The sequence below is a fragment of the Synchiropus splendidus genome, chromosome 12 (assembly GCF_027744825.2).
Source record: "Synchiropus splendidus isolate RoL2022-P1 chromosome 12, RoL_Sspl_1.0, whole genome shotgun sequence".
Lineage (NCBI taxonomy): Eukaryota > Metazoa > Chordata > Actinopteri > Syngnathiformes > Callionymidae > Synchiropus > Synchiropus splendidus.
In genome coordinates this window covers 17,334,844-17,362,548 of record NC_071345.1, presented here as the reverse complement: position 1 = coordinate 17,362,548, position 27,705 = coordinate 17,334,844, and the positions used below count along the sequence as shown (strand labels likewise).

Here is a 27,705-nt window from a genome sequence, read left to right as displayed (position 1 = left end):
AAGAGCATAAAAGACAATATCTGGAGAATAAATTCAAAGTTAAAAGGGAGCAGGGGGGACTTAGAGTGTCAGCTATCTGTAACTACTGCTAAGCTACATTCATAAATAGTCCAATCTATTACAAGATCCAATCACCTGGCAACCTGGAACCACTGAAAAAGAAGTGACCACACAAAGGAGGAGAGGATGAAATGTAAACTTAGGCAAAAAAATAGAATCATAGAATGGCTATATTTCACAAAGTTCAGTACCCAGCAGATCAATGACTGGTTCTGCTTCTGCTTTTGGGGGAGATGAAGCCTCTGGAGCTGGAGATCCAGCAGCAGGAGCGTCAGCAGGAGCTTCAGGAGAAGAACCAGTCGCAGCAGCAGCAGGAGAGGAATATGAGTCTAAATAGAATAGATGAGAAGCAAGATTGTGGAAGTTTGAGTCAAAAAGTGAGGCTTTATTTTACCACCATGCATTTGTCTGGTTAAGAGAGCCAAGAGAGGCCTGTTAGTTTGCATGTCTACTGAGAGAGCTGAAGGCGTGCAACGATCCGCAGGTGAGGACTGGTGCGCACTTGCATGCAGACACTTCATGACCAGTGGAGACCTGCTACACTCCTCATGAGGTCAGGAGGGGAAGAAAGTGAAGCAGAGAAGCTCATCTCACCTGTCACGATGTCTCCAGCCGGAGCCGGCTCGGGCAAAGGAGAGGGCCCGCGTGAAACAGCAGGAAGGTCTAATTTACAGACGCAAGCAAAAAGCAGAAAGAAGGAAACCGTGGAGGTCGGGGGAGCAAAAAAAAGTGTTAGCACGGCATTGAAGAGGTATAAAGCAGCCACAAGGACAGTCCAGGATCCAGACTGGAGGGTCGCATGCACAGATCTCATACCACTATGGGGGACAAACCAATACGTGTGAGGAGGGGGGAGGAAACAGTTAGACAGACAGGAGTGGACGTATGGAAACCAGAAGTGATGGAGAGGTTCCACACACAGAGAAATGGACATCAACTCCTGTACCTGCACCAAAAAGGTCTACGCTAGGAGTGGTAGCAGCTTTGGATTCAGTGGTAGGGCTTTGCTCAGGCATTGATTGAAACATATCTATGAACAGGGACACACAATCAGATGTACATTCAGATTTCAAGTCCAGTGCAAACTAAGTGATGAGTCAAGAAGAGAGATGGAGGAAAGCAGTGTGAGCGCATAGCTTGCTCATTAAAGTGTGGAAGACACTTGCGGAGAGTATTGCTCAGCTTTGTACGGCAAATAAGTTTAGGTTCAGTTTCAACCGTACCACCACAAAAACGTAGCCAATCTAAAGGGTTATTGTTCAGACTTGGCAACACAAAATCATTCAAGGATTTCAGGGCAAAAAAAAGTTTTTAAGTGTTTCCATTCATGTAATAAAATTGGTGTCATGGTAACATGACAATGCTGCCGTCTCTCAATACTAAAACAATCAGTCATTTCATAATAGAAAGTAGAGCATTATGCCCTAAAATGTGCAACCTGCACTTTATGTTTGTGGGGGAAAACAGTAGTGGAAATGAGCAATACTCAGTATTTAAAGTGCATAAAACATGATCAGCATTTAACAAGCACGTGTCTAAAAAGTTTCTTTACTTAAACAGTCCATCTGTTAGTATTGAGTCAGAAATCAAAGCAGGTTGAGCCGCCTCTGCGGAATAACAAAAATCGGAGTTGGTTACTGATAAAAACAGGATTTTGAATCTTGTAATTTATGCGCATGAACTGTGTTTTATGTGGTGTTATGCTTGATCTTTCGGAGGCGGTAAACCTGCTTGACTTGTCAGGAAAGGTATGATGGAAGTTATCAGATAAATTTAAAATGTAGGGGCTGTGGAAGCTATTAATGCAACCATCAACATCCTCATATCAGCAGCAGCACAATCATCATCATAATGCATAACAATGCACAGAGAAGCAGAATGAGAGCAAGCAGACTTTACCACCAAAGAGATCTAGAGTCGGCGCGGCTGCAGACTCTGTGGTGGTGGTGTCAGTAGTAGTGGTGGTGGTGGAGGAGGAAGAAGGGGTGGGGGCTGCGATGGGGGCGACGATGGTCGGCGCCTCACTAGAGGATGGAGGGGTGATGGCTGTGGCGCTGGATTCAGCGGGTCTCATTGCGAACAGGTCCATCTCAGGCGCAATGTCTGCACTTCCCTCGGTCGTTGCAAAAGGGTCTTCGGTGGGAGCAGCGGGAAGTGATGTTGAAGGTTAGCAGGGTATTATGAGAGAAGAGGGGTGAAGGGTAGATGAATGTTAGAACACCAGTAGAGCATATCTGTGAGTCAAAATGAGTTAGTTCTAATGACAGTAAATCAATCACACGCATTGATTTCATCTCCACACACAAGTCTCCAAGGCTTTAAATAGGCATGTCACTGAAACTTAGATTTGAATTTGAATATCTAATGTTATGTTTTAGATGTGTATCAAGACGATACAGTGCAGAACAGTTCCGCCACAAAGGATGTTGTATAATTGCTGCCGTTTAGCAGCCTGTTAGCAAAATAGAGAAATGGACTTCATTTTGAGGGGAAATGTGAATAATAGGACAAACCATTGACATTTGGCGGTGTTCTGGATCATGAGCTGGATCCACTTCGCCTTTTCTCTCTCCTACTGTGTATGTTGCGTGAGTGAGTTCTGGAATGCTACCATCCCATTGAGTTGATAGTGATCATTGACATTTCAAATGCTAAAAAAGGCATTAAATCATCCAGATAAAACATATAGCAGTAGTACTGCATGGAAAGCATTACAATATAGAGCAGGTCTGCAGTCTCTCAGTGTTTTTCCGGCTACTATTAAGTTTGTGATTCAGTGTCGCTGAAAATGTTTAGTAATAAACTTATGTATTATCACAAGCAAGAACAGTGCAGCAGTTAAAGAACTGTATTTGCAAATAATTATGGTGGATCATTGTGGAGCACTAGCACAACACAATAAGAAACAAAAAGTAAAGTAGAGTGATTTTCAGCTAAGTTAAATATAGTGGGAATACAAGGAATATAGCTGGATGTTTGCTTGTGCTTGTCTAGTAGCATCCATTGTGTTGGAGTATTCTGTGGATAAAGATATAAAAGGAATATTTTGCACAGTATTAGGGAGTAATGTGCTGTGGGGCATGGTTAAAACTGGAGAGTATAGTAGTGGAGAAGCTGTTAATAACAGGATACACAGTGGAGCAGTGTGGTGGGTCAGCTTCCGAATCTTTCTGTTATTTTTAAAGTTTCCCATAGCAAACACATTTTAAGCGAAGTGAAGAGGTTTGAATCTTCTGATGATAAGCATTGGTCAAATAAGAAAGAAAAATGGTTTTATTGAAGTGCCCAATGAGTATTAAGGGTAAGAGTATTAGATGAAGGAGGAGAGTGTCCATGACTGGATGTTAGAGCGGGATTTGGGGTGACACAGTAGACCTCAGGTTGCTCTACTGTCTCCTCATGGGTGCAAAAGTAGCAGAGTAAGGATTAGAGCAGCTGTAAAGGACCAACCACACACTTCGAGCACTCATCCTCTCACACAAGGCTGTTTTGTCACCCACCAGATTCACCAAAGGCATCTGTAGCTGGACCAGCGGCCACGGCAGGACCGTCTCCTGGAGAAGGTGCAAACGCATCTATGGCATTTCAGACAAAAACAGCCCAAAGGCAACACACGACACCCAGGGACACGACACAGCCAGACACCAAAAGAAAAATGTCCAGGACAAACGATGAGAAAACAAACAGATGGAATGGACAAAGAAACAAAAGAGGTCAGCATCAGGGAAGAGAAAAGCGAGAATACAAGAAATATGCAGCCCGGGTCTTTTATTTTGAAGGGCTGCATAATGCTGCATTCGATGAGTGCACTGCCTGTGCAGGGTTTGTGGAATGAAGCAAGTTGTCACAAGTTAATATAAACTTTGTGACAAGAGGGAAAATGTCAAGTTCGGAGATGGGGAAGGTAAATTCTCTCTTTGACAAGGGAGCATGTATATGATGCAAACTTAATTTGTTTCACAGTAGGATAATAATCACTGAAGTATTATAGTTGGGAGTATATTTAAAATTATTATTAACTAGACATGGTAGACACTGACTGCATTTTTTGGAGAGGAGAAATGAACTTCTCAACTGTCTCCTGAACACACTGACCTCCGAAGAGGTCGATGTCTGTGGCTGAGTTGATGGAAGCAGCGGCAACAGGCAAAGAGGCGGGAGTTGATGTAGCTGCAGCAGCAGCAGCGGCAACGGCAATAGGTGCAGCAACTGCAGGAGCGGAGGCGGGAGCTGCAGCTGGAGGGGCAACAGCGGACGCAGCAGCCGCAGGTGCTGGTGCCACTTTGCCATTGGTAGCCGGAGCTGCTTATAGAGAAGTTCATAAATCATGAAATCAAATATAGGAGAGAAATGAGAGACTGCTGTGCTATAATGAGTGCTGTGCTATAATGTATCTAGATGGGAAAACACCTTTTTAAAGGCCAGTGTTAGGGAGTAGTAGGTGAGGAGAAGTTTCATTGACATATTGATCAAGTCAGTCAACCGGGAATAATCTCATTAAGAAAAGTGTATCTTGTCAGTCTATTGCTTTAGATTCAAAAATGAAATATCACGTTACAGTATACATTCCCTCATCCAAAGTACTGCCCAGAAATCTACACAATCTACAATACATTCATAAGTAAGGGACTTTTATTTTTTTAAAGGTTCACCAACTCTTTTCTGTTTTGACTAAGGCAGGGACTCACCGTCAGCCAAAAGATCTGGAAAAAATGGAAAAAAAAAGAGAAGAATAATTTTAGTTTACTAAAAAATCTAAATAAAACACTCGAAACAAAACCTAGCTTACAATGTTTTTCAAATTTTATGGAAGCCCATCCTCGCTAGGAAAAACACTATTAAAAACACAATTATTTATAGGGAAAAAGGATTCCGCATTAGTAAAACGCTGATTGCTGTCATTCATTTATTGTTAATACATACATACATACACACATACATTGTCTGTTAACCACCACTAAGTCCTGTTAAGTGCCTATCCCAGCAGTCATTGGGCAAGACGCGGGAATACACCCTGGACAGATCGCCAGTCCATCACAGGGCACACACCATTCAGACACACACACACACACACACACGCACACGCACTAAGGGGGCACTTAACTTTGTCCTAACATTTACATGATTAATGAAGTATAAAAAGCAATGTCGACCTGAAATCAGGTGAATTGGCACCAGGAAGAAATACCATCACTACGGAAGCGAAGAAATGGAGCATGCATGCACGCATCGCCATTCACAATGGATTTACTGGCCATGTTATGTGGAGTAAACATGCTGAGTGAGAGCACGGAGCGACAAATGAATCCAGTGTGTACACGGATGTCGCACTTATCAGTGATCGGCACAATGAACCCCACTCGATCGGAACATTCATTCGAAACAAGTCAAATTAAGTTATTTCATTGCAATTGACATGAAGCGTTTCCCTTCAGATCAGGTATTTATTTCACAACAGTACTGACATTCTGCACACCCAGTGCTTCATTAATTTATAAAATATATATAAATATGTGTATTATTGGTGACTTTTTACATTTTTTTTAATTTATTTCACCTGGTGGGAATGCCCATTGCTTTATTCTTCAAAAACAATTGTTAAAAAGGTTAACACCTTATGAGATGATGCAAAGTTAATTTCATCTGGTGAATTATTCATTCAAATTGGTTACTTGTACTTCCACGGCAAGTATGGAATAATAGTACAGGTTTCCTGAGCTGATGTTAAGGAATGCCCACATATATGATATTTCTCTTACCTCCCCATCCAGTTGTGGATGATGACGCTGCTGCGCCCCCTGCTGAAGAAATGGGGTCCAAATCTAACAAGAATCCATCATCAAGAGCACTGGATACGAAAACAGCACAAATGAAACGGTTACAATATGGGCATTCTAAATCTGATATCATCAAGTGTCTTTGACCCAGTGGGTGTTTTCCGTACTTGCTGGCAGCAATGGCTGGCGCTGGTGCTGTGGGTGTGATAGACGGCGGTGGGGGTTTGGCAGGAGGCCCGGGACGAGCAGGGGCAGTGGGTTTTGGGGGCGGCGCCGCCGCAGCAGCAGCAGGTGATGTGCTGTTATTAGCTGCTGTTTCTTGCTGCAGATATAAACGCTTGTTAACAGCACAATCACATGAATAAATGAATCAACCTGTTTATGATAAACCCTGACCAAAGTGGTATTTTCACTGCCCTCTTATCTCAAGCAGCATTAAAGGCTTTAATCAGAAATGAGTCTTACCTTGGTGGGCGACCTGCAGAGACAAAGATAAACAATAAGGTAAAGTGAAATCACGTCTACGCTGAACAGCAATGGCTGACGTTGAGATGGGAGCTAAATGGATGGGCTTGCTATCGCACGCAGGCAGCAAATTACAACAATTTAAACTGGTAAACATCTGTGATTAATGGATCTGATCTGCCCCTCTGGGTCACAGAAACCCAGCTCCACTTTAGCAAAGCGTTTTCTTTCAGTGACACAGCATCAATGAATAAAATTGAAATGGATTTGCTGGCTTTGTCAAAGCTGGAGCTGATAAAATGAGTCGGAAAACAAGACACGCACACCATAAAACACTTCTATTGTTGGCAGAATAACACACTGTTATTTTGGAAAAAGCTTCATAAACTGTGTCTAGTTTGATCATGTGATGATCAAATGTGCTTTGATATGATGTTTCAGTATGATGTAAATCAATTCCAAATGAAAAGCATAAAAATATAAAACTATATTTTTCAATTTAAATGCCTTTTTTAAAAATAAAAGTTTACTTAATTATCACAAAAGCTTTTGTCAAGGATCATGATTAAAATAGTTTTAATTTAAAATAAATGAATAAATGAATTTACGGTCGAAATGCATCCAGAACAAGTCCATTAAAGACTTGTCCTTGATTCCATTTCTTCATTTTAAAAACACCACAATGGACAGAAGTTTCATTTCCAGAGCATACTCACTTATCCTCCCTGTGGTTTGTCAGGAGAAATGATAACACGAGCATATTAGAACAGTCAAGAGACACGCTGTGGTATTCCTGATATAAAACCAGACTGAGCTATGCTCATTAGAAGCGTGTCAGTCAGAAGCAAATCTGGATTAAACCGGATAATTAAACAGAACATCGATTCATGCCGCTACTGTCGGGAATCACAGATGAATTAGGGTTGGTATGTCTAAATACTTACGGCTTCTTGCCTTCCAGGGTGTTGAGATGGGTCTCCAGGGACTCCAGCAGGCTCTCAGGGGCCTTCAAAATGAGAGAGTCAGTGAGTCAGCGATTGAATATGCATCTTTACATTCGATGACTTCATTGGTGACCTTTTTTTGTGTTATCCTCAACAATATTAAATAGTTTATCTTACTCTTGAATGGCTGATATTTTATTGGGCTTTGTGCCCTCACTGCCTCCTCCATTCTTTCCTGTGAATTTCTAAAACGAGATTATAATATGTCGGAATAACGTCAATAATTATCGGAAGATGATTAGAATCTCAACGTACAGTATGTTTTCCCAGAATCATGCCACACTAATTCAATAACATACGGAAAGAAGAGTATATCCATCAGCCACAGTACTCAGCTGCATGCGCCACTGGCCCAAATTGGACATAACCATCGTCTGACATGCAGTCAAACGGACAGCATAATAATCTTCCAGCTTCTTCAAAGAGGCAAGGGCAAATTTGTAAATGTAATTTATCCCTTCCCTAAATACTCAGCTCCATTTCCTTCATTTATCAGCTTACAAAGATCTCGCCTCGAAGCTGAACAGAGAGTTATAATTTCTTTCTGCAGTGTCAGATAAAAGACCAATAAAACAAACAGAAGCCACACCAACCTAAGCGTGATGGTCGCGGCGCTGCAGGGATTTAAACAATCCCTGTTACGACAGATATCTAGTGCTCATAAGTGATGACGCATCACATTAAAATGCAATGTAATTCCATTTTGGTAATGCAGATGCTAATGGCTTTATGAATTTGGCTGCGACAGTTCTGCAATCCTGAAAATGTTTTAAGCTTTCAAGGAGATTGATGTAGTCTGTAAGCAGTCACACATTAATCACGACACAGATATTGAGCAGCATATGGTTGTTAAAGACGACATCTAGACTGCAGGGTGAGCGCCGGTTAAATATCTTGTTATCTCGATTTATGGGTGTCGCAGATATGCCGTGACTAATGATGAACACAGATTGCCTGAACAGAAGAGTTGAAGTCAGTAACTACTCTTATATTAGAGCTTTGATGAACAGAATACATAGGTCAATTTGAAGCAAAATATAAAATGAATGTTCAAAAACACATTTAAAACATATAAAAATCACTTTGGTCACCCCGGGTCTAATGATGGTTGGATTTTTCCCCAATTATAAAAGATGAAAACATATAAAAACACATTACATGTTCAATTATGAATTATTTTTTGTCATCCCTAGAATTTGTTCTTTTCACATCTATTATATTTATGATAATGCTGTTAACAAAGATGATCAAATGACATAGATATAGTGGTTAATTACAAAGTGAGTTACATGCGGTTTGCGTTTCCAAATGTTGGGGCCATGAATTATTATTATTATCAGATTACATAATTGTGTGTCTCAGCAGCATGACAACAGAGGACAGCAAGAGAAGTATATGTTCCCACATGTGAGAGAATTCTACCATGTGTGTAATAAGAGAATGCTGCTGAGCGATTGCATTAGTTTGTGGCTCGGTAATAGTAGTAGGCTTGGTAAATACATTTCTAAAACACGATCTTTGGTTAAAACAATCACTGACTTTTAAGGCAAAATAATATAATTTATATTTAATATACTACGTTTGCTGGATAAATATTATAAGCACATGCCTACTAGATGCATGAGAAGTTAAGCTCTCAGCCACTGCCAGCTATTATGCTACCATTCAAGTCACCTGAGAGGAGGTGGAACCCACTATAAAAGAATGTTGATATCTTCCTGAAGAAGAAAAGGCCTAACTCATCACCAGTGTCGTAGCAAGGTATTCATGCAAAGCACATCTGTTGTAATCTCCAAGCATTTAAGAGCAGAACACTTTAGCTGCTGCCTGGCCAGCAGCATTGCTCAGCTTCTCCAATCCACACATATTGCCTGAGAAGTCTGCCTACTCAAGGTTCAGCTGGCTCTGCATAGTGCACCATTGTTGACCCTGCCTAAGCTGCTTGTTCCCCAAAGCTTGCTGTGAGCTCTACTCACACTCTCTGCTTGAATGATCATTCTGCATCTCTGGAGGTGAAAACACAACAGGCTGTCAATCACCGTAGGAATGGAGTTGACTGCCGGTGAGCTCAATGAAAGACCATTGAAATGGAGACTACTCAGTAGTGGGCAGGTAAATACACGTTTCTATACAGTAGTATTAAAAAAAACACGCACTTACCTGAGTGAGTTCTGGAATGTCATTTTTGTCAATCCCCACTTGCTGCAAATAAAAAGGCACATTGAGGAATCAGAGTGAGTAGAAGACCAGCTAAGTCTCATTAAAAGCTTACCTCAGCGATTTTGAAGAATTCTGAAACCCGCGTCATTCTTGTTAGAAATCTTTTATAGATCTCCAAGCCATCTTTACACTGACTTCGCTTCATCTGGAAGAATTTTTCTAAAACAAATGGATATTTAAAAACCAAACCTCAATATTGCACAGTACCACATGATATTTCATATATTATCAGTGTTGGAGTTTTCATGAATCCTCATACCTAGCAGATTGATGATCCCATCATTGTAGCAGGCGTATAACTTGATCAGGTCTTTGAAGAGGAGCAGAAAGCAGGCATTTATCACTCCGTTGTTCAGCTCTGGTGCATGGACCTTTTGGAAAAATGACATCATCATCATCTTGAAACTGAGGGATCTTGCTACTGTCTTAAAAAGAGAACTTGATCTTCAGCTGAATGTTTTAGATGTAGTACATATTTGTAGCTGCATCTCCACTCTGGCAACCTTGTAGAGAGTTCATCTCAGTAGATGTTACTCACTTCAAAATCCAGCAATGCATCTATTTGACCCTGCAAGGTGGGCATTCCTTTTAACAGCTTCTCCACTGTCATTGTCCTCATGGCTCCCTCAGCTCTGCAACAGGTAGATGTTGGTCAATGATCAAGCATCTTCAAAATGGTGTAAATTCACAAGTAAAATACAGTATACAAAAAATACAAAAAAAGTTGTGAAAATATAGTTGTTTTACTTGATATCACTTCAAAGATGTGCAAGGGGACTTCTTCTCTAGCACATAAGGCCAGGAAAAAAGTATCATGCCGTTAAGCCTGCCATTGAATCTGTCATGTCCAATTTCTCAGTCTGCTACAGTGAGACACATTATCCGTCTCCTCACCAATGTAGTGTAGACATTTTCAGCGCCAGCTTGATCAAGCAGCCAAACAGAGCGTTCCACGACTCAAGGATGACTAATATCTGCGTTAAAAGTCTTTATTTGGACCAATGCCTGTCTGAAGGTATCAAAGTCCTACGCAAGAACTCTCAACTGACCCCCAAGAAGCGTGATACAACTGTGGACACAAATAGAGTGCCTCGTTCCGAACCAAGCTAAACTAAACCTTTTTAAAGAATAAAGATCAATAGGACTGAATGAAGTGCAGTGGGAGGACAGTGTGAGGTGTACTGTACCCTTTTTTGACCCGGACAAAGTCGAATGACATCTGCCTGTAGGCGAAAGCCTTCTGGTTGAGATAGCGACTGTAGCGTCTGATGAATGTGGACATGTCATACCCTGAAGAGGAGAAGAGACATATAATACACAACAGTGTATTTATCTTCAAGTGAGTTTCAAATACATCATACATTGTCCACGGGGTGATCAATTCAGAAATCATAATTTTGAGATGAAGAAGCACAGCACTCAGCATATAAAGGCATCTTTCTCTGTTGGATTGTAAACAACTTATGTGTGTTTATGTCACATATTAAAAAAAAACAATTATTTCAGTGAGGATATGTTTAGAATGCATTATGATATGTCACCTACACAATGCAAGTCATTGTATTTTCATCACTTTCTGCTGATTGGCAACAAAAATATCACCCATTCGCTCAGCATTTCAGCTAATTGCTGAAATGGGTGGCCAGACGGGTGCTGCATTGTAGTGCAAATGGATATGTGTGTGTCTGTGATAGGCTTGGAGAATGATTGACACGAGACTAGAGGTGAACAAATTCAACCTTACAAAACAATTAGCCAACAAATCAGTGCCGCAGATAAATGTGTGTTTTTTTTTCTCCACTGTCCACAAAAGTAAAGGAAGACATTCATAAAAGAAAACTAACTTATTATGCCTTTTTAAAAACTAATATGGTTACCATGACGACAAGCAGGAGAATACAAGCATAACTGGAAAGACTTGACTAGATAGAGATAGAAAATTACTTATCATCCAGGATAAGTAAAAGATGGAGAGACAACAAAAACACCCACCATGTGAGCCTGTTTTGTCGAGGAAGTTGCTGAGATTGAACAATGTGTTCCTTGATGACAAAAACTGCAGGAATTTCTGGAAAAAAAACAGGGAAAAAGGGGTCACAATTTTCTTCATCAGTATGACACACAGAGTAATACATATGATGAATCTTTATACATGATATTTCAGTTGGTGTGTGTATATTTATTCTAAATGTCTATGTTCTATACCACAGAACTGACCCTAGTTTCCTCCAAGACTTCCTTCAACATTATCCCACAACTTCATTGCTGCTAGAATTTAAATTCGACTCAGACAACCCCAGGAAACATAAATCAGGTTGTTCTAACTGTTGTTCGCTCTCTCTGTGTCTCACACACACAAACACACCAATCCTTGTTTAGAGCAGCACTTTCACAATTAAGTGAGATGAGGAATGAAACATCTTCCCTGGAGTATTGATGAGTAATGTTCCCTCTTTCCTCAGATAGTTTGTATTCTCCACATCACTCAGCAACCCAAGTTCTTTCCATCCTCCTTCAATGAATGCAATCTTTTCAGGCTATACCACATTATATATACAGGCACACTGTACAGATACAGAGTTTGTGGTAGCATAAATAATATTGGATTTATATCCAACTATATTTGTAGAAAAAAATTATGGCAATTGACAGATGGTATGTACTTACATTTTGAAGCCAAACACTCATATATGCATTATTATAATAGTGAAGATATAAGACTTAACAGTAATGAAGATGAGCCCAAGACTGTTGAAAAAACTTAAGATACATAAGATAAAATGTAAGCAATCCCACTCCACTCCATTCCAAAAATCAACTGCACTGACCGAAATGTGCAGCATTTGTGTTTAAAACTCCATGCACAAACACCACAGGGTGTTGAATGATGTTAGCTGGCTAAGCTGTGCTTAACACTCCTGAAGATAACCAGTGACTTTCCTGATACAGCAGTGCTCAGAACATTTGATGGTTCATTGAGCTCCTGTGTCCTTGCCCAGTGCTGACCTACTTATGTTTGCCTGCCTCACTCTGCTGCTCTGCAGTTTTGGCTCTCGGCTGATGTTGAGCAGTGGTCAGTGGATCGGTGTGTAAAATCTAATAAAAAAATAAAAATCTAGTCTATTGAATAAGAGAGTCTGTGGGAGAACAAACACAACACATAGTCTAAGTTATACCAGCAACACTTTGTTACCCATTCTGTAATGAGTTTTGTCATGAGTGCCACAAGCTAACCTCGTTGCCGTGCACCATGAGGTGGTGTGTTGTAATCAGGGCTTTGAAAACAACAACCCAGCTGGCATTGCCTGCCCTCTCCATCAGCGTGTCGGCCATCTGTGGGACGTTCACATTGGTGTCCTGGGTGGCCTGGATCAAGTCTGCAAGGGGAAATAGGAACAGGCTGTCAAATGATGGATGGTAGCAGGGAGGTTTGACTTTTGACACGGTGAAGTGAAAGCAGAGAATGATTGGAGACTGATGGATTGCTCATCGTGATACAGCAGTGTGATGCCTGGTGTTTTGCACAGCTGAATCTTATTCAAAACAATAAAACATAACAGCATTAGACTACACACATCATGTGTAATAGGAAGTACTATAGCAAAGTAGTGAGACCTCCCTGTGTGGGTAAGAGACAGTGGCTCTGAGACAAAGACAATGCTCAAGGGTTTGACAGGGAGTGACTAGGATGAAGATTAGAAATCACTATATCAGAGAGACAGCGCATGAAGAAATGAAGGGAGAAATGGGACGCAGATGAAGAATGCTAAAATTGAGTCCTTATATGAAAGAAAAAAATGATGTTAATCACTAAAGTCACATTAGACATCTATCTATATGTGCAATTTTGAAAAACAATGATTTCTCCAGCAGTGCTCGATCACTCGCACTACCATTGACGGTGTGAGTCACACTTGCAGAGGCTTTCGATCATATCTGCAGTCTGCTATTAAAATTGGTAGCAAAGAGTGAGTGGAATATTCCACAGCAATCAGAACAAGGATTTATCACCTCAGGGATGCGATGATCACGATAGAAAAGTGTTATTTGCCTTCTGGTGCAGCTCTGATGAGACAATCACAAATCTTTGACCAAAAACACGGATATTAGGATGCTGCCATGTCTGATGTCATGCTCAAAAAATGAACAAAATAAGGAAAAATTGTAAAAGGAAAAAGAGAAATACTGACACATTAAAATACTATTGCTCCATTCTAGAAATGATTACACTTCTGATGCACGACTGAATTCAAGGAAACAAGCCATGAGGTCATGAGACGTCAATATTGTACAGATAATAAAGTTAGCATGATTTGCAAAACAATACTAGGCTCAGTTCAGAGACTGGGAAGTACAAGATTAAAAACAAGTATATCAGAGGGATTCTTGGAGACAGGATGAAGGAGACCAAGCTCACAGTTTAGACACATAATGATGTTCAAAAAATGGCAGAAATGAAAGTAGAAGGCAAATGAAAGAGAGGAAGACAACCACTTAGGTTTGCGGACGTGATAAAGGAGGATATGAAGATGACAGGTCTGACTAGGGAGGCCGCACAAGATAGGCTCAGGTGGAGGAAACTGTGACAACCCTTGACTGGAAATGCTGAAAGCACAAGGCGGCTCAGTTGTCATAACAACAACAAACAAATATTGTGCTGCAGGGAGAGCATAACAACTGACCGAGGAGTTGGCCTGAGACAGAACATTGACAGCACACAACCAATGCGGCTGCCAAAGGCAGTGCAGGAAACCCTGTAATTTATTAATGTATTCTTCACTTAAAAGTCCACCTGCACCGCATTTCTAACATATTATTGGCTAAGTTTTGTTAAAATGCATTTACATTCAAACATGTAGATGTACACGAAGGTAATACTATCGTCTGCGTCGTGCAACTGGTCATGCAATGGTCGCGACCACACATGAGAAAACACTGGCTGAAGCATCTGGGTGGAAAGTTTTCCAGACATATCTCTTTGGTAGATGATCGCCGGGCAGTAAGTAGACCATATGGCGAGATTATATCTTCACTCAGTCAGAGGAGGATCTTGGAATTACTCATTCAGAGTGGCCAACTGGAAACAAATCGAGCAGAGTCTGATGATGTATGCAGAATGCTGTGGCGAAATAGATTTAACTTAAAATTGACTTTTAATTTCTGTAGACAGCGAGTAAAACTGTCAGGCAACATTCTAATAATACATTTGTAAAATTATCAGTCATCGGGTCACAAAAGGCTTGGGCAGTATTTTAATGGCGTCACAATTTTGTGACCTCAAATGTATGGGCCTTTACCGAAAAGAGCCTAAAAGAGCTGACAAATTATTTCAATACTGCATCTCTTTCATCCATGTTTACAGAAATTACATTGTGCAAATTAAAGCAGGTAAGAATAAGGAGGTTCTTCCAACTTTATTCACCAGTTTTGTAGACACCACGGAGTGAAGATAAATCACCCATTCACGACCAAAACTTCATTAATCGACGTGATAGGAATGAGAAGACTCCTGAGTTTTCAGAGAATAACTGAATAAAATGAAAGAATTTTCAGAAACTGTTGAACGATGAGAAAAAAGAGAAAGGTAACAAGAGACAGGGAGTGAGGGACACAAAGGTTAATCCCCTCAGGGATGATGAATCAGCACCCTGCGCTACTCCTACGTGCTTCATCTCATGTCATTTTGTCCAGCTGCCTGCCACGCGTACGCTCGCTCTTTATTTTAGTTTCACTAGTCCGTTTGTAGATACTTGAGTAATCAGTGGATATTTAGAGGTTGCATTTGAAGTTTGCAGGTGTGAGAGAAGAGGAAGCAGAGGACAGGATGAGACGGAGGGAGATGATCCGCTGTGGCAACCCCAGAAGGGAGAAGCCGAAAGAAAAGACATTTTGGTATTTTGAATCAAAAAAAGATGTTGTATGAAATATCTGTGTAACAGTTTTTGGTTTTCTTCTGACACACTGAAATTGAGTACATAATCTCGCCGTCGTCGTTACAGAGAGGATAAGACACAAATATTCTTAATGAGCAACAGTGATCCGGTAAGAGCTTACTTCTTCCTTCTCAATAATTCATCAGTCTATGCCTGCAGTGTGGGGATGTGTACAAATGAGAGTCAAAAGGGAAGGGCATTTTTCCAAATCATACAAAGTGAATATAATGTATATGTTTTATGGTACCAAAACACACATGTTATCAACAGGCAAAACTGGGGTGATGAGGCCATATGACATTATGTGGTTTTTAATTTCTAAAGTTTTATTCTTACAGCATATCTGTCGCTGGTTAGAGGGGGTATCTGTTCCATTAATATCCGTTACCGTCACCAAGGAAGAGCGGACATGACAAAAGGAAGACAAACCAGAGCCACTGCAGATTGAAGACAGACCTCGGTATGTTGTTCTACATCAAAAGAGTCAAACTATAGGCCCCCAATTTGGCTGACTAAGTCAGTTGATTTGGCCTGCAAGAGCTTTAATCTAAATAACACAGGTCAAAATTAAATTCTGCTCTAATTGAAATGTAAACCTGACCACTCCAATCCAAGCCAAAATCACAGCTCACCTGTGGTTTAAAAGCTGTTTTCAAGTGAGTACGAATCTTCTAAAATAATGAAAAATGAATTCAAAAGGATGGGACTTTGACAAAAAACGAGCAAAGAGAATCGTGTTTATCCTTTATGAAGAAAACTGCAGTACACTGTCAGCACAAAAAACGTCAATCACAGAGGCAGGAATCTGCACTAGTTTCTGGTCTAGGACCCAGTGTTTATGACCATAATAACATCAAATTATTTTCTTGTTCTTTTTCACAGAAGCAGCCCACTCCACCTCTGGAGGCAAACTCATCAGTGTGAGCTGAGGGTCAGGAGAAGATAAAACCACCACAATGGCATCATGTGCAGAAGCGTTTCAAACCCACATACAGCTGACGTATCGAATTCTCCTCCATGAAAAGCTTAAGAAGAGTGGATGAAAAGGGAAAATTGTGGGCGAAGAACAATCCTCATTGAGAACCAGTCTCCCCTGTTGAAAGCAGTATTTATAGCAAGCATAACTTGAAGACCTCGATTGTCCCCAAACACTGTTTTTATTATAGCCATCCCCATTTCCAAATCGCAAAATGGATTGAAAAATCCACTGTTGTCTGATAGTATGAATCAAGGACCTAGACTATACACGACGTGGCGTGGCTTCCCACTACCTTGGATTTGTTAGAATATCTTACGCATACACGGATAAGTTATGTTTTTTTCATTATGATGCATGTATCATGTTATTTTTTTTATTTTCTTCTTATTGAGCTGGGGTTTGTGAGCTGGTTGCCAGAGTAATTGCAGGATGAGGCAGTCCAACCAACCATCATCATCCAATCATTGTACTAGTTCAAACTGCACTTACAAGAGCAGCTGCCGCACTGGAGTGCAAAAAGACAGATGCACAGTGACTTTGTAGATTGCACATTGCATATCATGGCTGCAGTTGAATTGCCCCTACAGCATGCCAGTTTTCTAAGCGAAAGCTGCATTATAGAGGCATATTGACACAAAGAACTCAGAGCACTCAAAAAAACAAAAGCTCTAGTTGACAGATGGCTGGAGGGAATGTCAGCTGACTGGATGAGATCAGATACGTCTTATTCTCTTACATGTACAGACCTCAGTCAGAAAAGAAACAGACTGAAGGAGGAATGAAGATAAGTATGACCAGAGAGAATAAGCAAGATACGTTGCTGTGGACATCCCTGATGGAATGCACTATAAAACAAAGAAAAGAAAATAATAATACAATAATAAAATACAATTGGCCAAATAGTTTAGTAGTGCTACTTCCCCATTGTTTTAACTAGGGCTGCAATAGATTGCCAATTGTCTGTTAACTGTTAACAGTATGGGAACATTCCACAATTGAAAGTTGGAAAACTAAAGTGAGAAGCAAAAATTGCCACACATATCTTTTAAACAACATTTTGAGCAACTCAAATTCAATATTAAACAAATGCCTGAAACAATTTTTGGTTGAAAGGAACAGACATTGTAGAGGTGGTTGGTCTTACTGCCCTCCACCCTAAAGCAATGTGGATAGCAATAGGGCCACCTTCAGCTCCCTTGTGTAGCGGCTCAGGTGGTCATGATCTGAGTCGATTGGCACTACTGGTCGGGCATTGTGAAACGGCCATAGTGGAACTCTACACAGGTGTGCATGATTTCTCAGGAGGGTCTGGACAGGTTACATTAGCTCTGCTCTGCTTTGATACTTTTTAGTACTTCTTTGGATTATCTCTGTCAGAGATCTGGATCTGTGACCTTAGACCAGCTAAAAAGCGTCAAGCCTCCAGATTCACCAACAAATTCGAGTTGCTGTGTAGGATCAGATAGATAGGTTTACCAGAAGGCCCTGCAAATTGCAGGGTTCAGGCTTGCTGGACTCAGTTTTCTTTGTAGCTCTATGGCCTCTCTGAAATACTTTGGGAGCTTTATGAGTAGACAATAAATGTGTGAACAGCGCTTAAGCTCAATGCCTTGCTGTCCTCAAACGATAGCAACATACCGACGAGGAGATGAACTTTCAAGGAGATTTTCTGGAAGCTACAACAGTGGTCAGCTATCACATGGGGTGAGTTGATGATGGCCACAATATTCTGTGCCAGCTGGTAGGGTGTCATAGGGTTTTTGTGAAGACCCTTAGAGCATAGCTATGTCCAGGACATGAGTCTCTTCTGTACATCTGTAGTTAAATAACATTTTCAGAATTTTTTGATCATGGGAAAAGGATTATGAAGGAACCATCAGGCATAACTAACTCCTGCTCACAAGGCGTGTTCAGAACCAGCAAAAATGTATTGGATTTATAACACAAATCCAGAAAACACAGCAAATCATCGAATCATTAAAAAAGACTGGAGACAAACTGTGATGATATTGTGAATTAAATATAAACTGAATCTTTTCACTTGAAACAATAACAATCAATAAGATCAATGCATCATGGGACCACTGAGGAAATATTACCATTGTGTCTTAATCTACAATAAAGTGTAGTTGAGTACATTGTTTAAAACCTTTGCTGTCAACACACGGTGAAATACCTACTGATGTCGGTATTCATCACAATACACACATGTGACTCTATGTCATAAAGCTATTGCTTAATATCTATTAATATTTGTATCTGACACTTAATATACTTACAGGCACAGAAGCCCGGACATGTTGCGCTCATCTTCTATAGATGAATGTCTTTGTCCAAATGTACTACATGGGATTGGAATGCACATGGCAAGGTGGTATCCTTGGCAACAGGAGCTAGTTCTTAAATGTGCAGCTTGATTCTAATGAAATCTTTTTGTATCATGCTGTGATGACAATTTAATTGAGGTGATCGAGTGGGTATACAACATTAAAATCACAGTGCTCACTACACATCTCAGTGGAATATCTTTGATAGTGAGAGACAAAATACATGCTTCATGAGTGATGCCTTCTGGAGTTCCACATGAATGGACCATGAAAGCAGAGGGATTATTTATAGACATTTCACCCTACGGCTTACAGGGGTGGAAAATAAATTACCCAGGATGCACTGTGCCCCAGCAAAGCACCAATGAGATGTGGCAGCTAAACAAAAAGGAAGCCAATGGGATTCACACTCTGAGAGGCTTGGAGAGTGATATCAGAGGAAAAATGTCGGTGTCTCACAAGATAATGCAGACCACAATTTCAGCAAGGTCTAATGTGGAAATGTTCCGATAAGACATCAGCAATTATGACCCACTCATCAGGACAATGGAACTACACATCAGAGCTGTGATGGTTGGGCACATTTATACACATGAATCACCACAAAACAAAACATCGCAAATTGAATATCACCACGGACCCATGAACTTCAATCTTCATCTCAGTTAAACATTGAACATTTGCATGGTCACAGTCTTTTTTGATAGCGCACAGCAATAACTATAATGGAATAAGGAATACAACTGTCTTTATCACAGCCAGTTTGGCTACACTTTGGATTACGGAACGTATGTATACGTCTCTACATACATACGTCTATTAACAGCATAGTAACTAGTTAGTAGTTACTATCTGTCTTGTTACAGCAAGCTTGTCTTTATTTGACGTTAGTACAGTCACAAATTGTTCGCTCAAAACAACACCATAATTACTGACTATGAGCAGTAATTAGCAAGAAAGTAGTATATAAATGTATAATACCTGTATGTGTACCTCAATCTGAATACTTACCAAAACTTCTATCACCCTAAAAACATGGTGGCTCAGGAAACATGCAGCGAAATAGGTTTTGGGAGGAGGCCAAAATGTAAACTGATGTGTATAGAAGAAGACAAGATAGGAGTCATCATTTTATTATTGATTGTTATAGCCTGAGGCAAATTCTGTGGTAGTAAACACAGTATGACAGCCCGCAGAACGGTCGAATTGATGTGACTATACAAGAGTCACAAAAGAATCGCCTTACATTTGTCAGAAAAAGGTGAGGCTGGATTATGTTAAGTGGTAATTTCCCCTATCTTCATTTTCTTCTCAGCCTTTTTGACATTTCCGCCAGGGTTTGCCACAGCTAGCCAGCCTTCTCAACTTCAACCTGTCTTAAACATCCTCCCTAGTCACACCTTTCCTCTTCATGTCCTCATTCTCTAGCTGTTCCACCCTGTCAGCAATTTCCTCTTCACCCCGGGCCATGACTTCGTATGACTGATACGTCACATTCTGCTGAAAGGACAGCATTGAAAGTAATAGAAACATAGACAGAGATGATTGACAGCAACATTGCATCCAAAAAGTCTTCCTAATAAATAGCAGTATATCAGTAAATTAATATCACGGTGTTAACTAACTTAACTGGGAATCACATTACTTGTCATATATTTTGAGACGTGAGAAGTGACTCCATCTGACATGATGTACTTCCTCTACGCAGAAGTCTAAAATTGTCACTGAAAATTTGTCTGCAGGCCCTACTGTTTACTAGATTGTTTCAAAGTCTATATATTCACTCTTCTATGAGCAATGGGAGCCCTTGGGCCAGAAGCAAAAACAAGACGTAAGGGATCTCTGCATCAAACCAGCAAGCTCGAGGTCAGCATGACGATAAGAGAAATATCAGATGGATGGTCAAGTGAGGAGGGAAGCAACAGCCAGAGCTCATTATCTTGGACACACACTGGACAAGCTACCTCCCACACACTCTTACACATCATAACTATCACTGATGTGGAAGAGCACTGGCCCCACTAGAGCCCTGTTACCAGCATCTTCTCACATGCCTTTGTAGTTCCTATTGAATTGAGAGTCTGCAGAGGAGTAAAGGAAACATGGCTCACATGCACACTGGAGAATGCTGGGTAATCCTAGACTGCTGGGAGAGCACTGAAGGTTGCACACAATGTCACAATGAAGCTAACACACGTTTGGACCTGGGACAACAATTCTGACAAACCGGATTATTCAAAGGCACTTGGGTGTCCAGGTCGTGAACACACTATAGCTTTACACTGAAGAAGCCCCTGATTAAGAAGGCGTAACACTGCCATGGTTTAGTGAACAAGTGAAAGAGGCTAATGGACCATTTATCAATTTTTCAGATGGAACAAAAACTGATGGCTCTAGCTCAAAATGAAAGCACTTGAGTCAACTTCACTGACAGATTTCTGGCTCCTGTCTGTCCGCAACTAGTGTGAACTGATCTTCTTTTTGTGTGCGAGCTTGTGTGTGTGTGTGTGTGTGTGTGTGTGTGTGTGTGGGCATGTTTTGCCATACTTTTGAGTGTGCAAGCTTGGTTCAGAGTCCCGGTTAAGGTTAGCCATTTGTTTTGGATGGTTAAATTAAGGGTGAGAAGTTGGGGAAAGCATTATGGCAACGAGAGGAACTCACAAAAATAGTGGAAAAACAGGTGCATGTGTGTGTATGTGTGTGTGTGCAATGTAGACACAGTTCAAAAGTTAGAACACAACTGATTTTTGAAAGGATGAACTTCATTTGCGAGTGAGCAGATTATCGTTTCAGCAGATATTAAAAATAAAAGTAGCATCAAAATGTCAGCATCAAGCTTGGTTATAAAGGCTGGCATCATGCAGCTCGTTCAAATCACAAATAAATGCACCTGGGTAGACGGAAGATGTCAAACATGAGAGGAGGCGTGGTTGAAAACTGAGCCAAATTCTATCGACAGACATCTAAACCGTCTTCCACTCACTCTCCCTCTCGGCCACAGCGACCCTGCTTGTCCTCTGATATGGTTCATCCCTGATATCAACTCTGTTTATCTTCCAACTCAACCAGACAGGCAGGCTTTTTTAGAAAATTCAATGTATCATGCAATACAATAACTGTCTGATGGACAATAATGAAAACGCTTCTAGTCTGGCTGTGATGTACAGATTGTGCCATATCCAACAACACAGTTGTGCCAACATGGCAGATGGCGACAATGAGATAACCTCTTGGCTAGTTGACCTGGACTTCTGTGGCCACAGTCACATAGAAATTTATATCAAGTGCCAGACAGCTTAAAGTTACTTTGCTTGTATGCTATTGGCATACATGTCACCACTCCAATGAATCTCAGGGAAAAAAAACAACAACCCAATTTAAAGACTCAGCTGCGAGAGGTATTTTGGACTCCTATGGTTCTGCTGTTTATACTGAAATAAATACAGCTGTCTTCAATCATTCCATTTCAGCTTGTCCAACGTAATCGCCCTTAGTCCATGAATTTCTTCTTCCAATTCCACAAAACAGTCAACGACATTGCTCGGCGCAGCAAAGGAAGGCTGCGATCGCCAGCAGTAATACATTCACCAAACATTGTGAAAAAGACTGATGGTCTTCACCACCATTAACCTCCTGGGAGGCAGTAAGTTTATGACATGCAATTGGAAGCAAGCAGTCATCCCATAAATCTGGACGGCGGTGCGTCACTTTATCTTCACAACACAGGTCATGTGTATTCACAGTCAGTTTAGTCTAATGAAGAGAAAGGACGACTAAACATTTGGTTTGATGAGCATTTCTACCACATGCAGAGGTACAAAGAGAGAACGCTTCACTACAGAAAACAAACAACCAAACCAAACTGTGTCCATATATATATATATATATATATATATATATATATATATATATATATATATATATATATATATATATATATATATATATACACACAATTGTCAAAAACTGCTATTGAATAAGTTTTTGGATATATATTCTATTCCACCAACTAAACCTCCCCCTCCTCGAACCCAGTTGGCCACAGCCTTTCCTACACCTTACAGTAATCTCCTGAGGGTTGAAGCTCCACCTACAAGCCATTGTCTACCCATGGTTTGCTGGGTGTTTTTCGCAAATGAGAACCTGTTCTTAGTTTTGTTTAATTCCCCTCCTGCAATCTCTTCCAGCTGGCTATGCAACCCTGTCCAGAAATGTACATGTGATTCCAGAATCTTGTCAAGCTCCAGCACCATCAACCTCCACGACACCCTTCCGTGTTAAAGTGCCAGTCCTCACATCAACGTTTTTTATCCTCTTCAGTTAATATACTGTGTCTAATTGGACATTACCAAACTTGTTCAAACTGGTGTGGTGTTTATCCATGTCTTTAACTGTCACAGCATGGGAAGCCTCCTGCCGTGCAGAACTAGATCATCTGAAAGATGCAGCAGTAAACATTTGGCTTTTCTATGAAATAATCCAATGGAGATTATTTTTTGTGTTCGCTGCCCTAAATACTGTAAATAACATACATGCATTTTACATATTATTTCAAATATAAGAAGGTTGGAATTCAGGAGGAAGTTCATCTCTCTATGTTTTTATACATAAATGGTCAATAGACCCTAAATAAAGTCAGAGAATATGGGTTCAAAACGCAATTAAGCACTCATTGATTGCAGGTCACATTGATACTGGTAGACAGCTTTCCCATCTTGGTGGATATAGAGATACAAAACAACAATAGGTATTTCACCGTGGATGCTGCCTTGACCTTTTCCTTCCTTTGCTTGTGCATATTTCAATTCCAAGGCACGCAAACACAACCTGCTGAAACAGATGGGTCTTTGATCACAAGATGTTTAATTTTGGTTGGGGATAAATGATGCTTAAATTCTGTTCAAGGAAAAGAAAATGTAAATGAAATAATATGATAAAAATGGGAATTTAGGGGGAGTCAAAATGAAAATAATGACGAGAACTAGAAATGTCTTAAAATGTATATGTTTTATATAATTAAAGTAAAATAATTCAGTCATTGCGAAAATCCGCAGTACAATAATCCAGTTCTGTAGCACCATCTTAACATTATTTAATAATATTTTATATTTCAGACACATTGTGTCCTTTACAGTTGTTGTTGGTGGCTGTTTCCATATCCATAGTTTTCCTCACAGGTGTAGTCCCCATAATGTATTTGGTGATCTTCAGAGAGATCGTTCAATTTCAACAGAAATAATGTATTCTGATATTAAACAAGCGCTATGTAGTCTATCCTTTTTTTTACTATTAAGATTTCATCTCGGTTAGCAGTTCTAAGGTAGGTTTCCTCAACAAACTTCTTCTTAATAAATTCTTATCTGTTTTCCCTGAGTTTCCATAAACATGCAGTATTTGTCAATCAGAATAAATGCATTATAATGCATTGTTGAATGGAAGTAATGCTGCATCACGATTGATAAGCATTTGGTTGCATTTACTTCCTACCCAGGAAAAGCGCTGTGTTCGGCCATTTATCCTGGGTGAAATGCTGAGTTCCAATCTAGCAAGATGCTTGCTTTTCACTTTTGTTCTGCCGCCATTTACTGCAATCCATAACTCAAAAACAACAAACCCATTTTCTGATGCTGGATTAGATTTTTCAAAATGCAACAATAAATATTCCCCATTTTATTTAACATACGCAACTTTTCAATTGCTTGGAAAAAGTGTCCACTCCAGGGCTTTCCATTTCGGCTTGTTGGCGGCCTTCCAAAGATTGATTTCTGTTTTGTAATAATGTGATGTGCATCTGAAACCAATGATCTAATAGTTCAGGGAATTAAAGTGATGGGGTATGACTGAGAGTCTGTGAGAAGAGGATGCCACTTCAAAACAATTGAAATTTGTTTAACTCTTAAGTGTTCAGTATGAGGTGCACCTTCACTGCAGCTCTCTGCCACTATCATCTTACTGTCTCTTACCCTCTTTGGATGTGAAGCTGGTTGCAGTATGCCAAAAAAAAAAGAAAAAAACCCATCACATTCTTTTCCTCCCTAAAACATGATTGTCTTGAGGATGCATCATTTAATTAAATCTGCATTCACCCATAAATATTGCTCACCCTTTTAGAAACGACACCAAACTTGTTGGTGACTCACTGAAGTGTTAGGTGCGGTGTGACATGCCATTATCATTCAAACCTTGTCGTTGCTGCATTGAAAACAACTGAAGCCACCGCTCTGTCTCCTATTCGCGTGTATTGCCACGAAATGTCAGCAAACAGCAGGAATAGTTAGCGGCCACCTGGCAGTAGGAGTTGTCTTATTCCTTCAGTTACTTGGCTGGTGTTCTTGGACGTAACAAAACCAATAACCTTTTCAATTATGCAGCACTAGAGCAGCACGCAGCATGTGGGTGTATGTGTGAGTCCTGATTCAATTATGGTTCTAAATTGGTGCTCATAGGACTACCACCAATAGCTAAGCTACGATGTTGGAATCAATTTGTAAAGTCAAGGCCAGCAATTCCACTGATGTACAGTCGAACAACAGCAATGTCATATGAAGGCCTTTACTTTAAAACATGGGTTACAATTTTTAATGTATTGAACATCTGTTTGAATTTCCTGAGTTTTGGATTCAAAATGAGAAAACTATAATACTAAATACGCCGACTTCTTTCATATGAAAAATCATCATAAAAAACCCATAAAGGCATTCTAATCAATTTAATAGTATGGGTTGCCATTTCATCAGAGTCTCCATTATAAACAAAACAAAAGCGTCTTCACCATGTTCCTTCTCCCGCCTTTATTAAATCCATGCATTCTTGAAAACACTGTTGTTGTCACGTTTTCACAGCTACTTGGTGGTAAACTATTGCAGCTCATGAGTGAAACTAAAAGGAAAGGTAAAAGGTAGAGGCATCAAAACTATATTGTGATGCTTTGAACTGATATAATATCACAGTAGTTAAAGTGCACTTGTTGCTTTCAAACAAAGTGCATATGTAAAGTGCATTTAAAAAAAACAATAATAACACTGACTTAATTTGTCCTTGCAATGTCAGGACATATAGTAACATTTGTTTTTAGATAACGGCACACAATAATATAATATAGTGTGACACAGCTGTATCTTCACCTTAGTATCTTGACGTTTATCGTATCGTGGAGCCTATAGTAACCCTGAGTTCCCCTAGTTCCGGTCAATCACAGGTCATGTAACAGACACGGAAAACATTTCTTTGATGCAAGAACATGAAGAACTTCCAAAAGCCTATATCAAATGTAATGCTTTCAGCTGGTTCTGGACAGGTCTGACTACAGATAAGGCCCAAACACCAACTCTTGTAATGTACACTCCCTATGCCCCAAGTCGATGGGATGTTCTTAAGCTGATATTGGTCTTCATTTAATGAATACAACGCTGCCTCTTAAAGCATTAACGGACAATAATTTGACGACAGAATGATGTATGGAGGGTATTTTAAAGGGCACACGTGAAGTTGAAGAGGCAGGTGTTTTAGAAAGGGGGGAGGAAACCATCATGGTAGTACCACTGGTACTGGTAGACAAGGATGGAGAGAATGATTCAAGGACAGTGATAGATAGATAAATAGATAGATAGATAGACAGATAGATAGATAGATATCCATGTACTCACACTCCAGGTGCTTCTTCTTAGGTGCAGTCTGTTCATGTGTGGTGGCCTTACACACAGCTCGACACACCTCAGAACCCGTGAGGGTGTACTGAGCCGCGGCGATGCGGTCCGTCAGGGTCTGACCCGACATCTTGTCTCCTTTCCGGTGTGAGTCCAACCAGCTCAGCAACGGTGGTCCTCGACACAACCAGCTGGCACACTAACACACGACCCCCTCCCACACCAATTTATTGCATAATAAGACGGAGTAAAGTCAAAAGTGAAGCGGCATGGAGCGGAAATGCAGCAGAAATCCAGCGAAAGCACCTCCAGATATCCGTCACTCTTCCCGGATGATGCTCCCAGTGTTCCTGGATTATCCTCCTCTTCGCTCGGACTCGGTCTCAGCAGGACACTCAAGGGGACCTCAGACCCTCACTCGCATCCTCCCCCATCCGCTGTTCCTCCCCTCTCCACCTCCCCTGGTCGCTTCCTGTGGGCTCTCCGTCAGCCAGCGACCCCCGACTATTCGCGCTTCGACCCGGGCGGTAGGATGGCGGATGTGCGTCGTCTTCATTTATTTCATTATTAATGTTTTATAGCAGAGCATAGCCACGCCCACTTTCACTAGAGTCTCGCGAGAGACACCACCGCATTCCCAGTCCATGTTATCGCGAGAGGAGAGCTTGGAAGCGGTTGTGGATGGGAAAGGACGTGAAGGGCTGATGCTCCACATGGAGGTTTGACGCCCGGCACGCTTCTGACGCCATGTGAAGGTCATATGAAGCGTGCGGTTCGGTTCAGTTCTGTTCGTGAATAGTTACGTCCTATAGAAGCACTGAAGGTACGGAAGGTCACATTATGACTAATCGTTGGGCTCTTTCTTTAACACCATAAACATCAATGTTATTAGACTGTTAGCCAAGTTGCTACTTTATAAATATGTATAAATGAACTAATGAAATAATATGTATAAATGAAAACAAAATCTAGCGAAACAAAGTATTCACGTTAGGGTGAATGTTCGCTCTCCATGGTGCTGAACAACCTCCGCAGCCTAGTGGTAATGCTTTTTTGTGACCTCTACGCGACTGTTAACATTTTGGAAAAAAAACAAAACTACTAAAAAAAACTAATGTCCATTGAAATTTTGTGTGAATAGCTTACAAATGATGTATCGATCATGCATTGGATCACAAAAAATGAGTGACACAAAAATGCCAGTGTCAAAATCAAGCGTTGAAGGATTGTAAACAGAAAAGAAAATCTCAATATTTGGCAGGACACTGCTTTCAAACAGTGGGCATAGAAAAAT

At 40.5% G+C, this 27,705-nt stretch overlaps 1 protein-coding gene across 10 annotated transcripts in view; it reads right to left on the bottom strand.

The window, feature by feature from the left end:
• Window positions 1-26,944, bottom strand: part of snap91a (synaptosome associated protein 91a) — a 33,576-nt gene extending 6,632 nt beyond the window's left edge. For 2 of the 10 annotated variants that reach the window (XM_053880535.1, XM_053880536.1), the window contains exons 1-19: window positions 26,412-26,944; window positions 12,761-12,903; window positions 11,519-11,594; window positions 10,714-10,816; window positions 10,065-10,158; window positions 9,786-9,897; window positions 9,579-9,685; window positions 9,467-9,508; window positions 7,247-7,308; window positions 6,303-6,315; window positions 6,005-6,159; window positions 5,820-5,908; window positions 4,749-4,763; window positions 4,156-4,362; window positions 3,561-3,635; window positions 1,960-2,193; window positions 1,007-1,090; window positions 655-723; window positions 252-389 (exon numbers count right to left, since the gene is read on the bottom strand). In XM_053880535.1, the coding sequence (XP_053736510.1) occupies window positions 252-389; window positions 655-723; window positions 1,007-1,090; window positions 1,960-2,193; window positions 3,561-3,635; window positions 4,156-4,362; window positions 4,749-4,763; window positions 5,820-5,908; window positions 6,005-6,159; window positions 6,303-6,315; window positions 7,247-7,308; window positions 9,467-9,508; window positions 9,579-9,685; window positions 9,786-9,897; window positions 10,065-10,158; window positions 10,714-10,816; window positions 11,519-11,594; window positions 12,761-12,903; window positions 26,412-26,541 (1,948 nt within the window). In that variant the 5' untranslated portion in view covers window positions 26,542-26,944. Of the gene's footprint in view, window positions 1-251; window positions 390-654; window positions 724-1,006; window positions 1,091-1,959; window positions 2,194-3,560; window positions 3,636-4,155; window positions 4,363-4,748; window positions 4,764-5,819; window positions 5,909-6,004; window positions 6,160-6,302; window positions 6,316-6,999; window positions 7,028-7,246; window positions 7,309-9,466; window positions 9,509-9,578; window positions 9,686-9,785; window positions 9,898-10,064; window positions 10,159-10,713; window positions 10,817-11,518; window positions 11,595-12,760; window positions 12,904-26,411 lie in introns of those variants that run through there. The other 8 variants (XM_053880540.1, XM_053880537.1, XM_053880538.1 and 5 more) reach the window with 8 other exon arrangements.
• Between the last annotated feature and the right edge of the window lie 761 nt (window positions 26,945-27,705).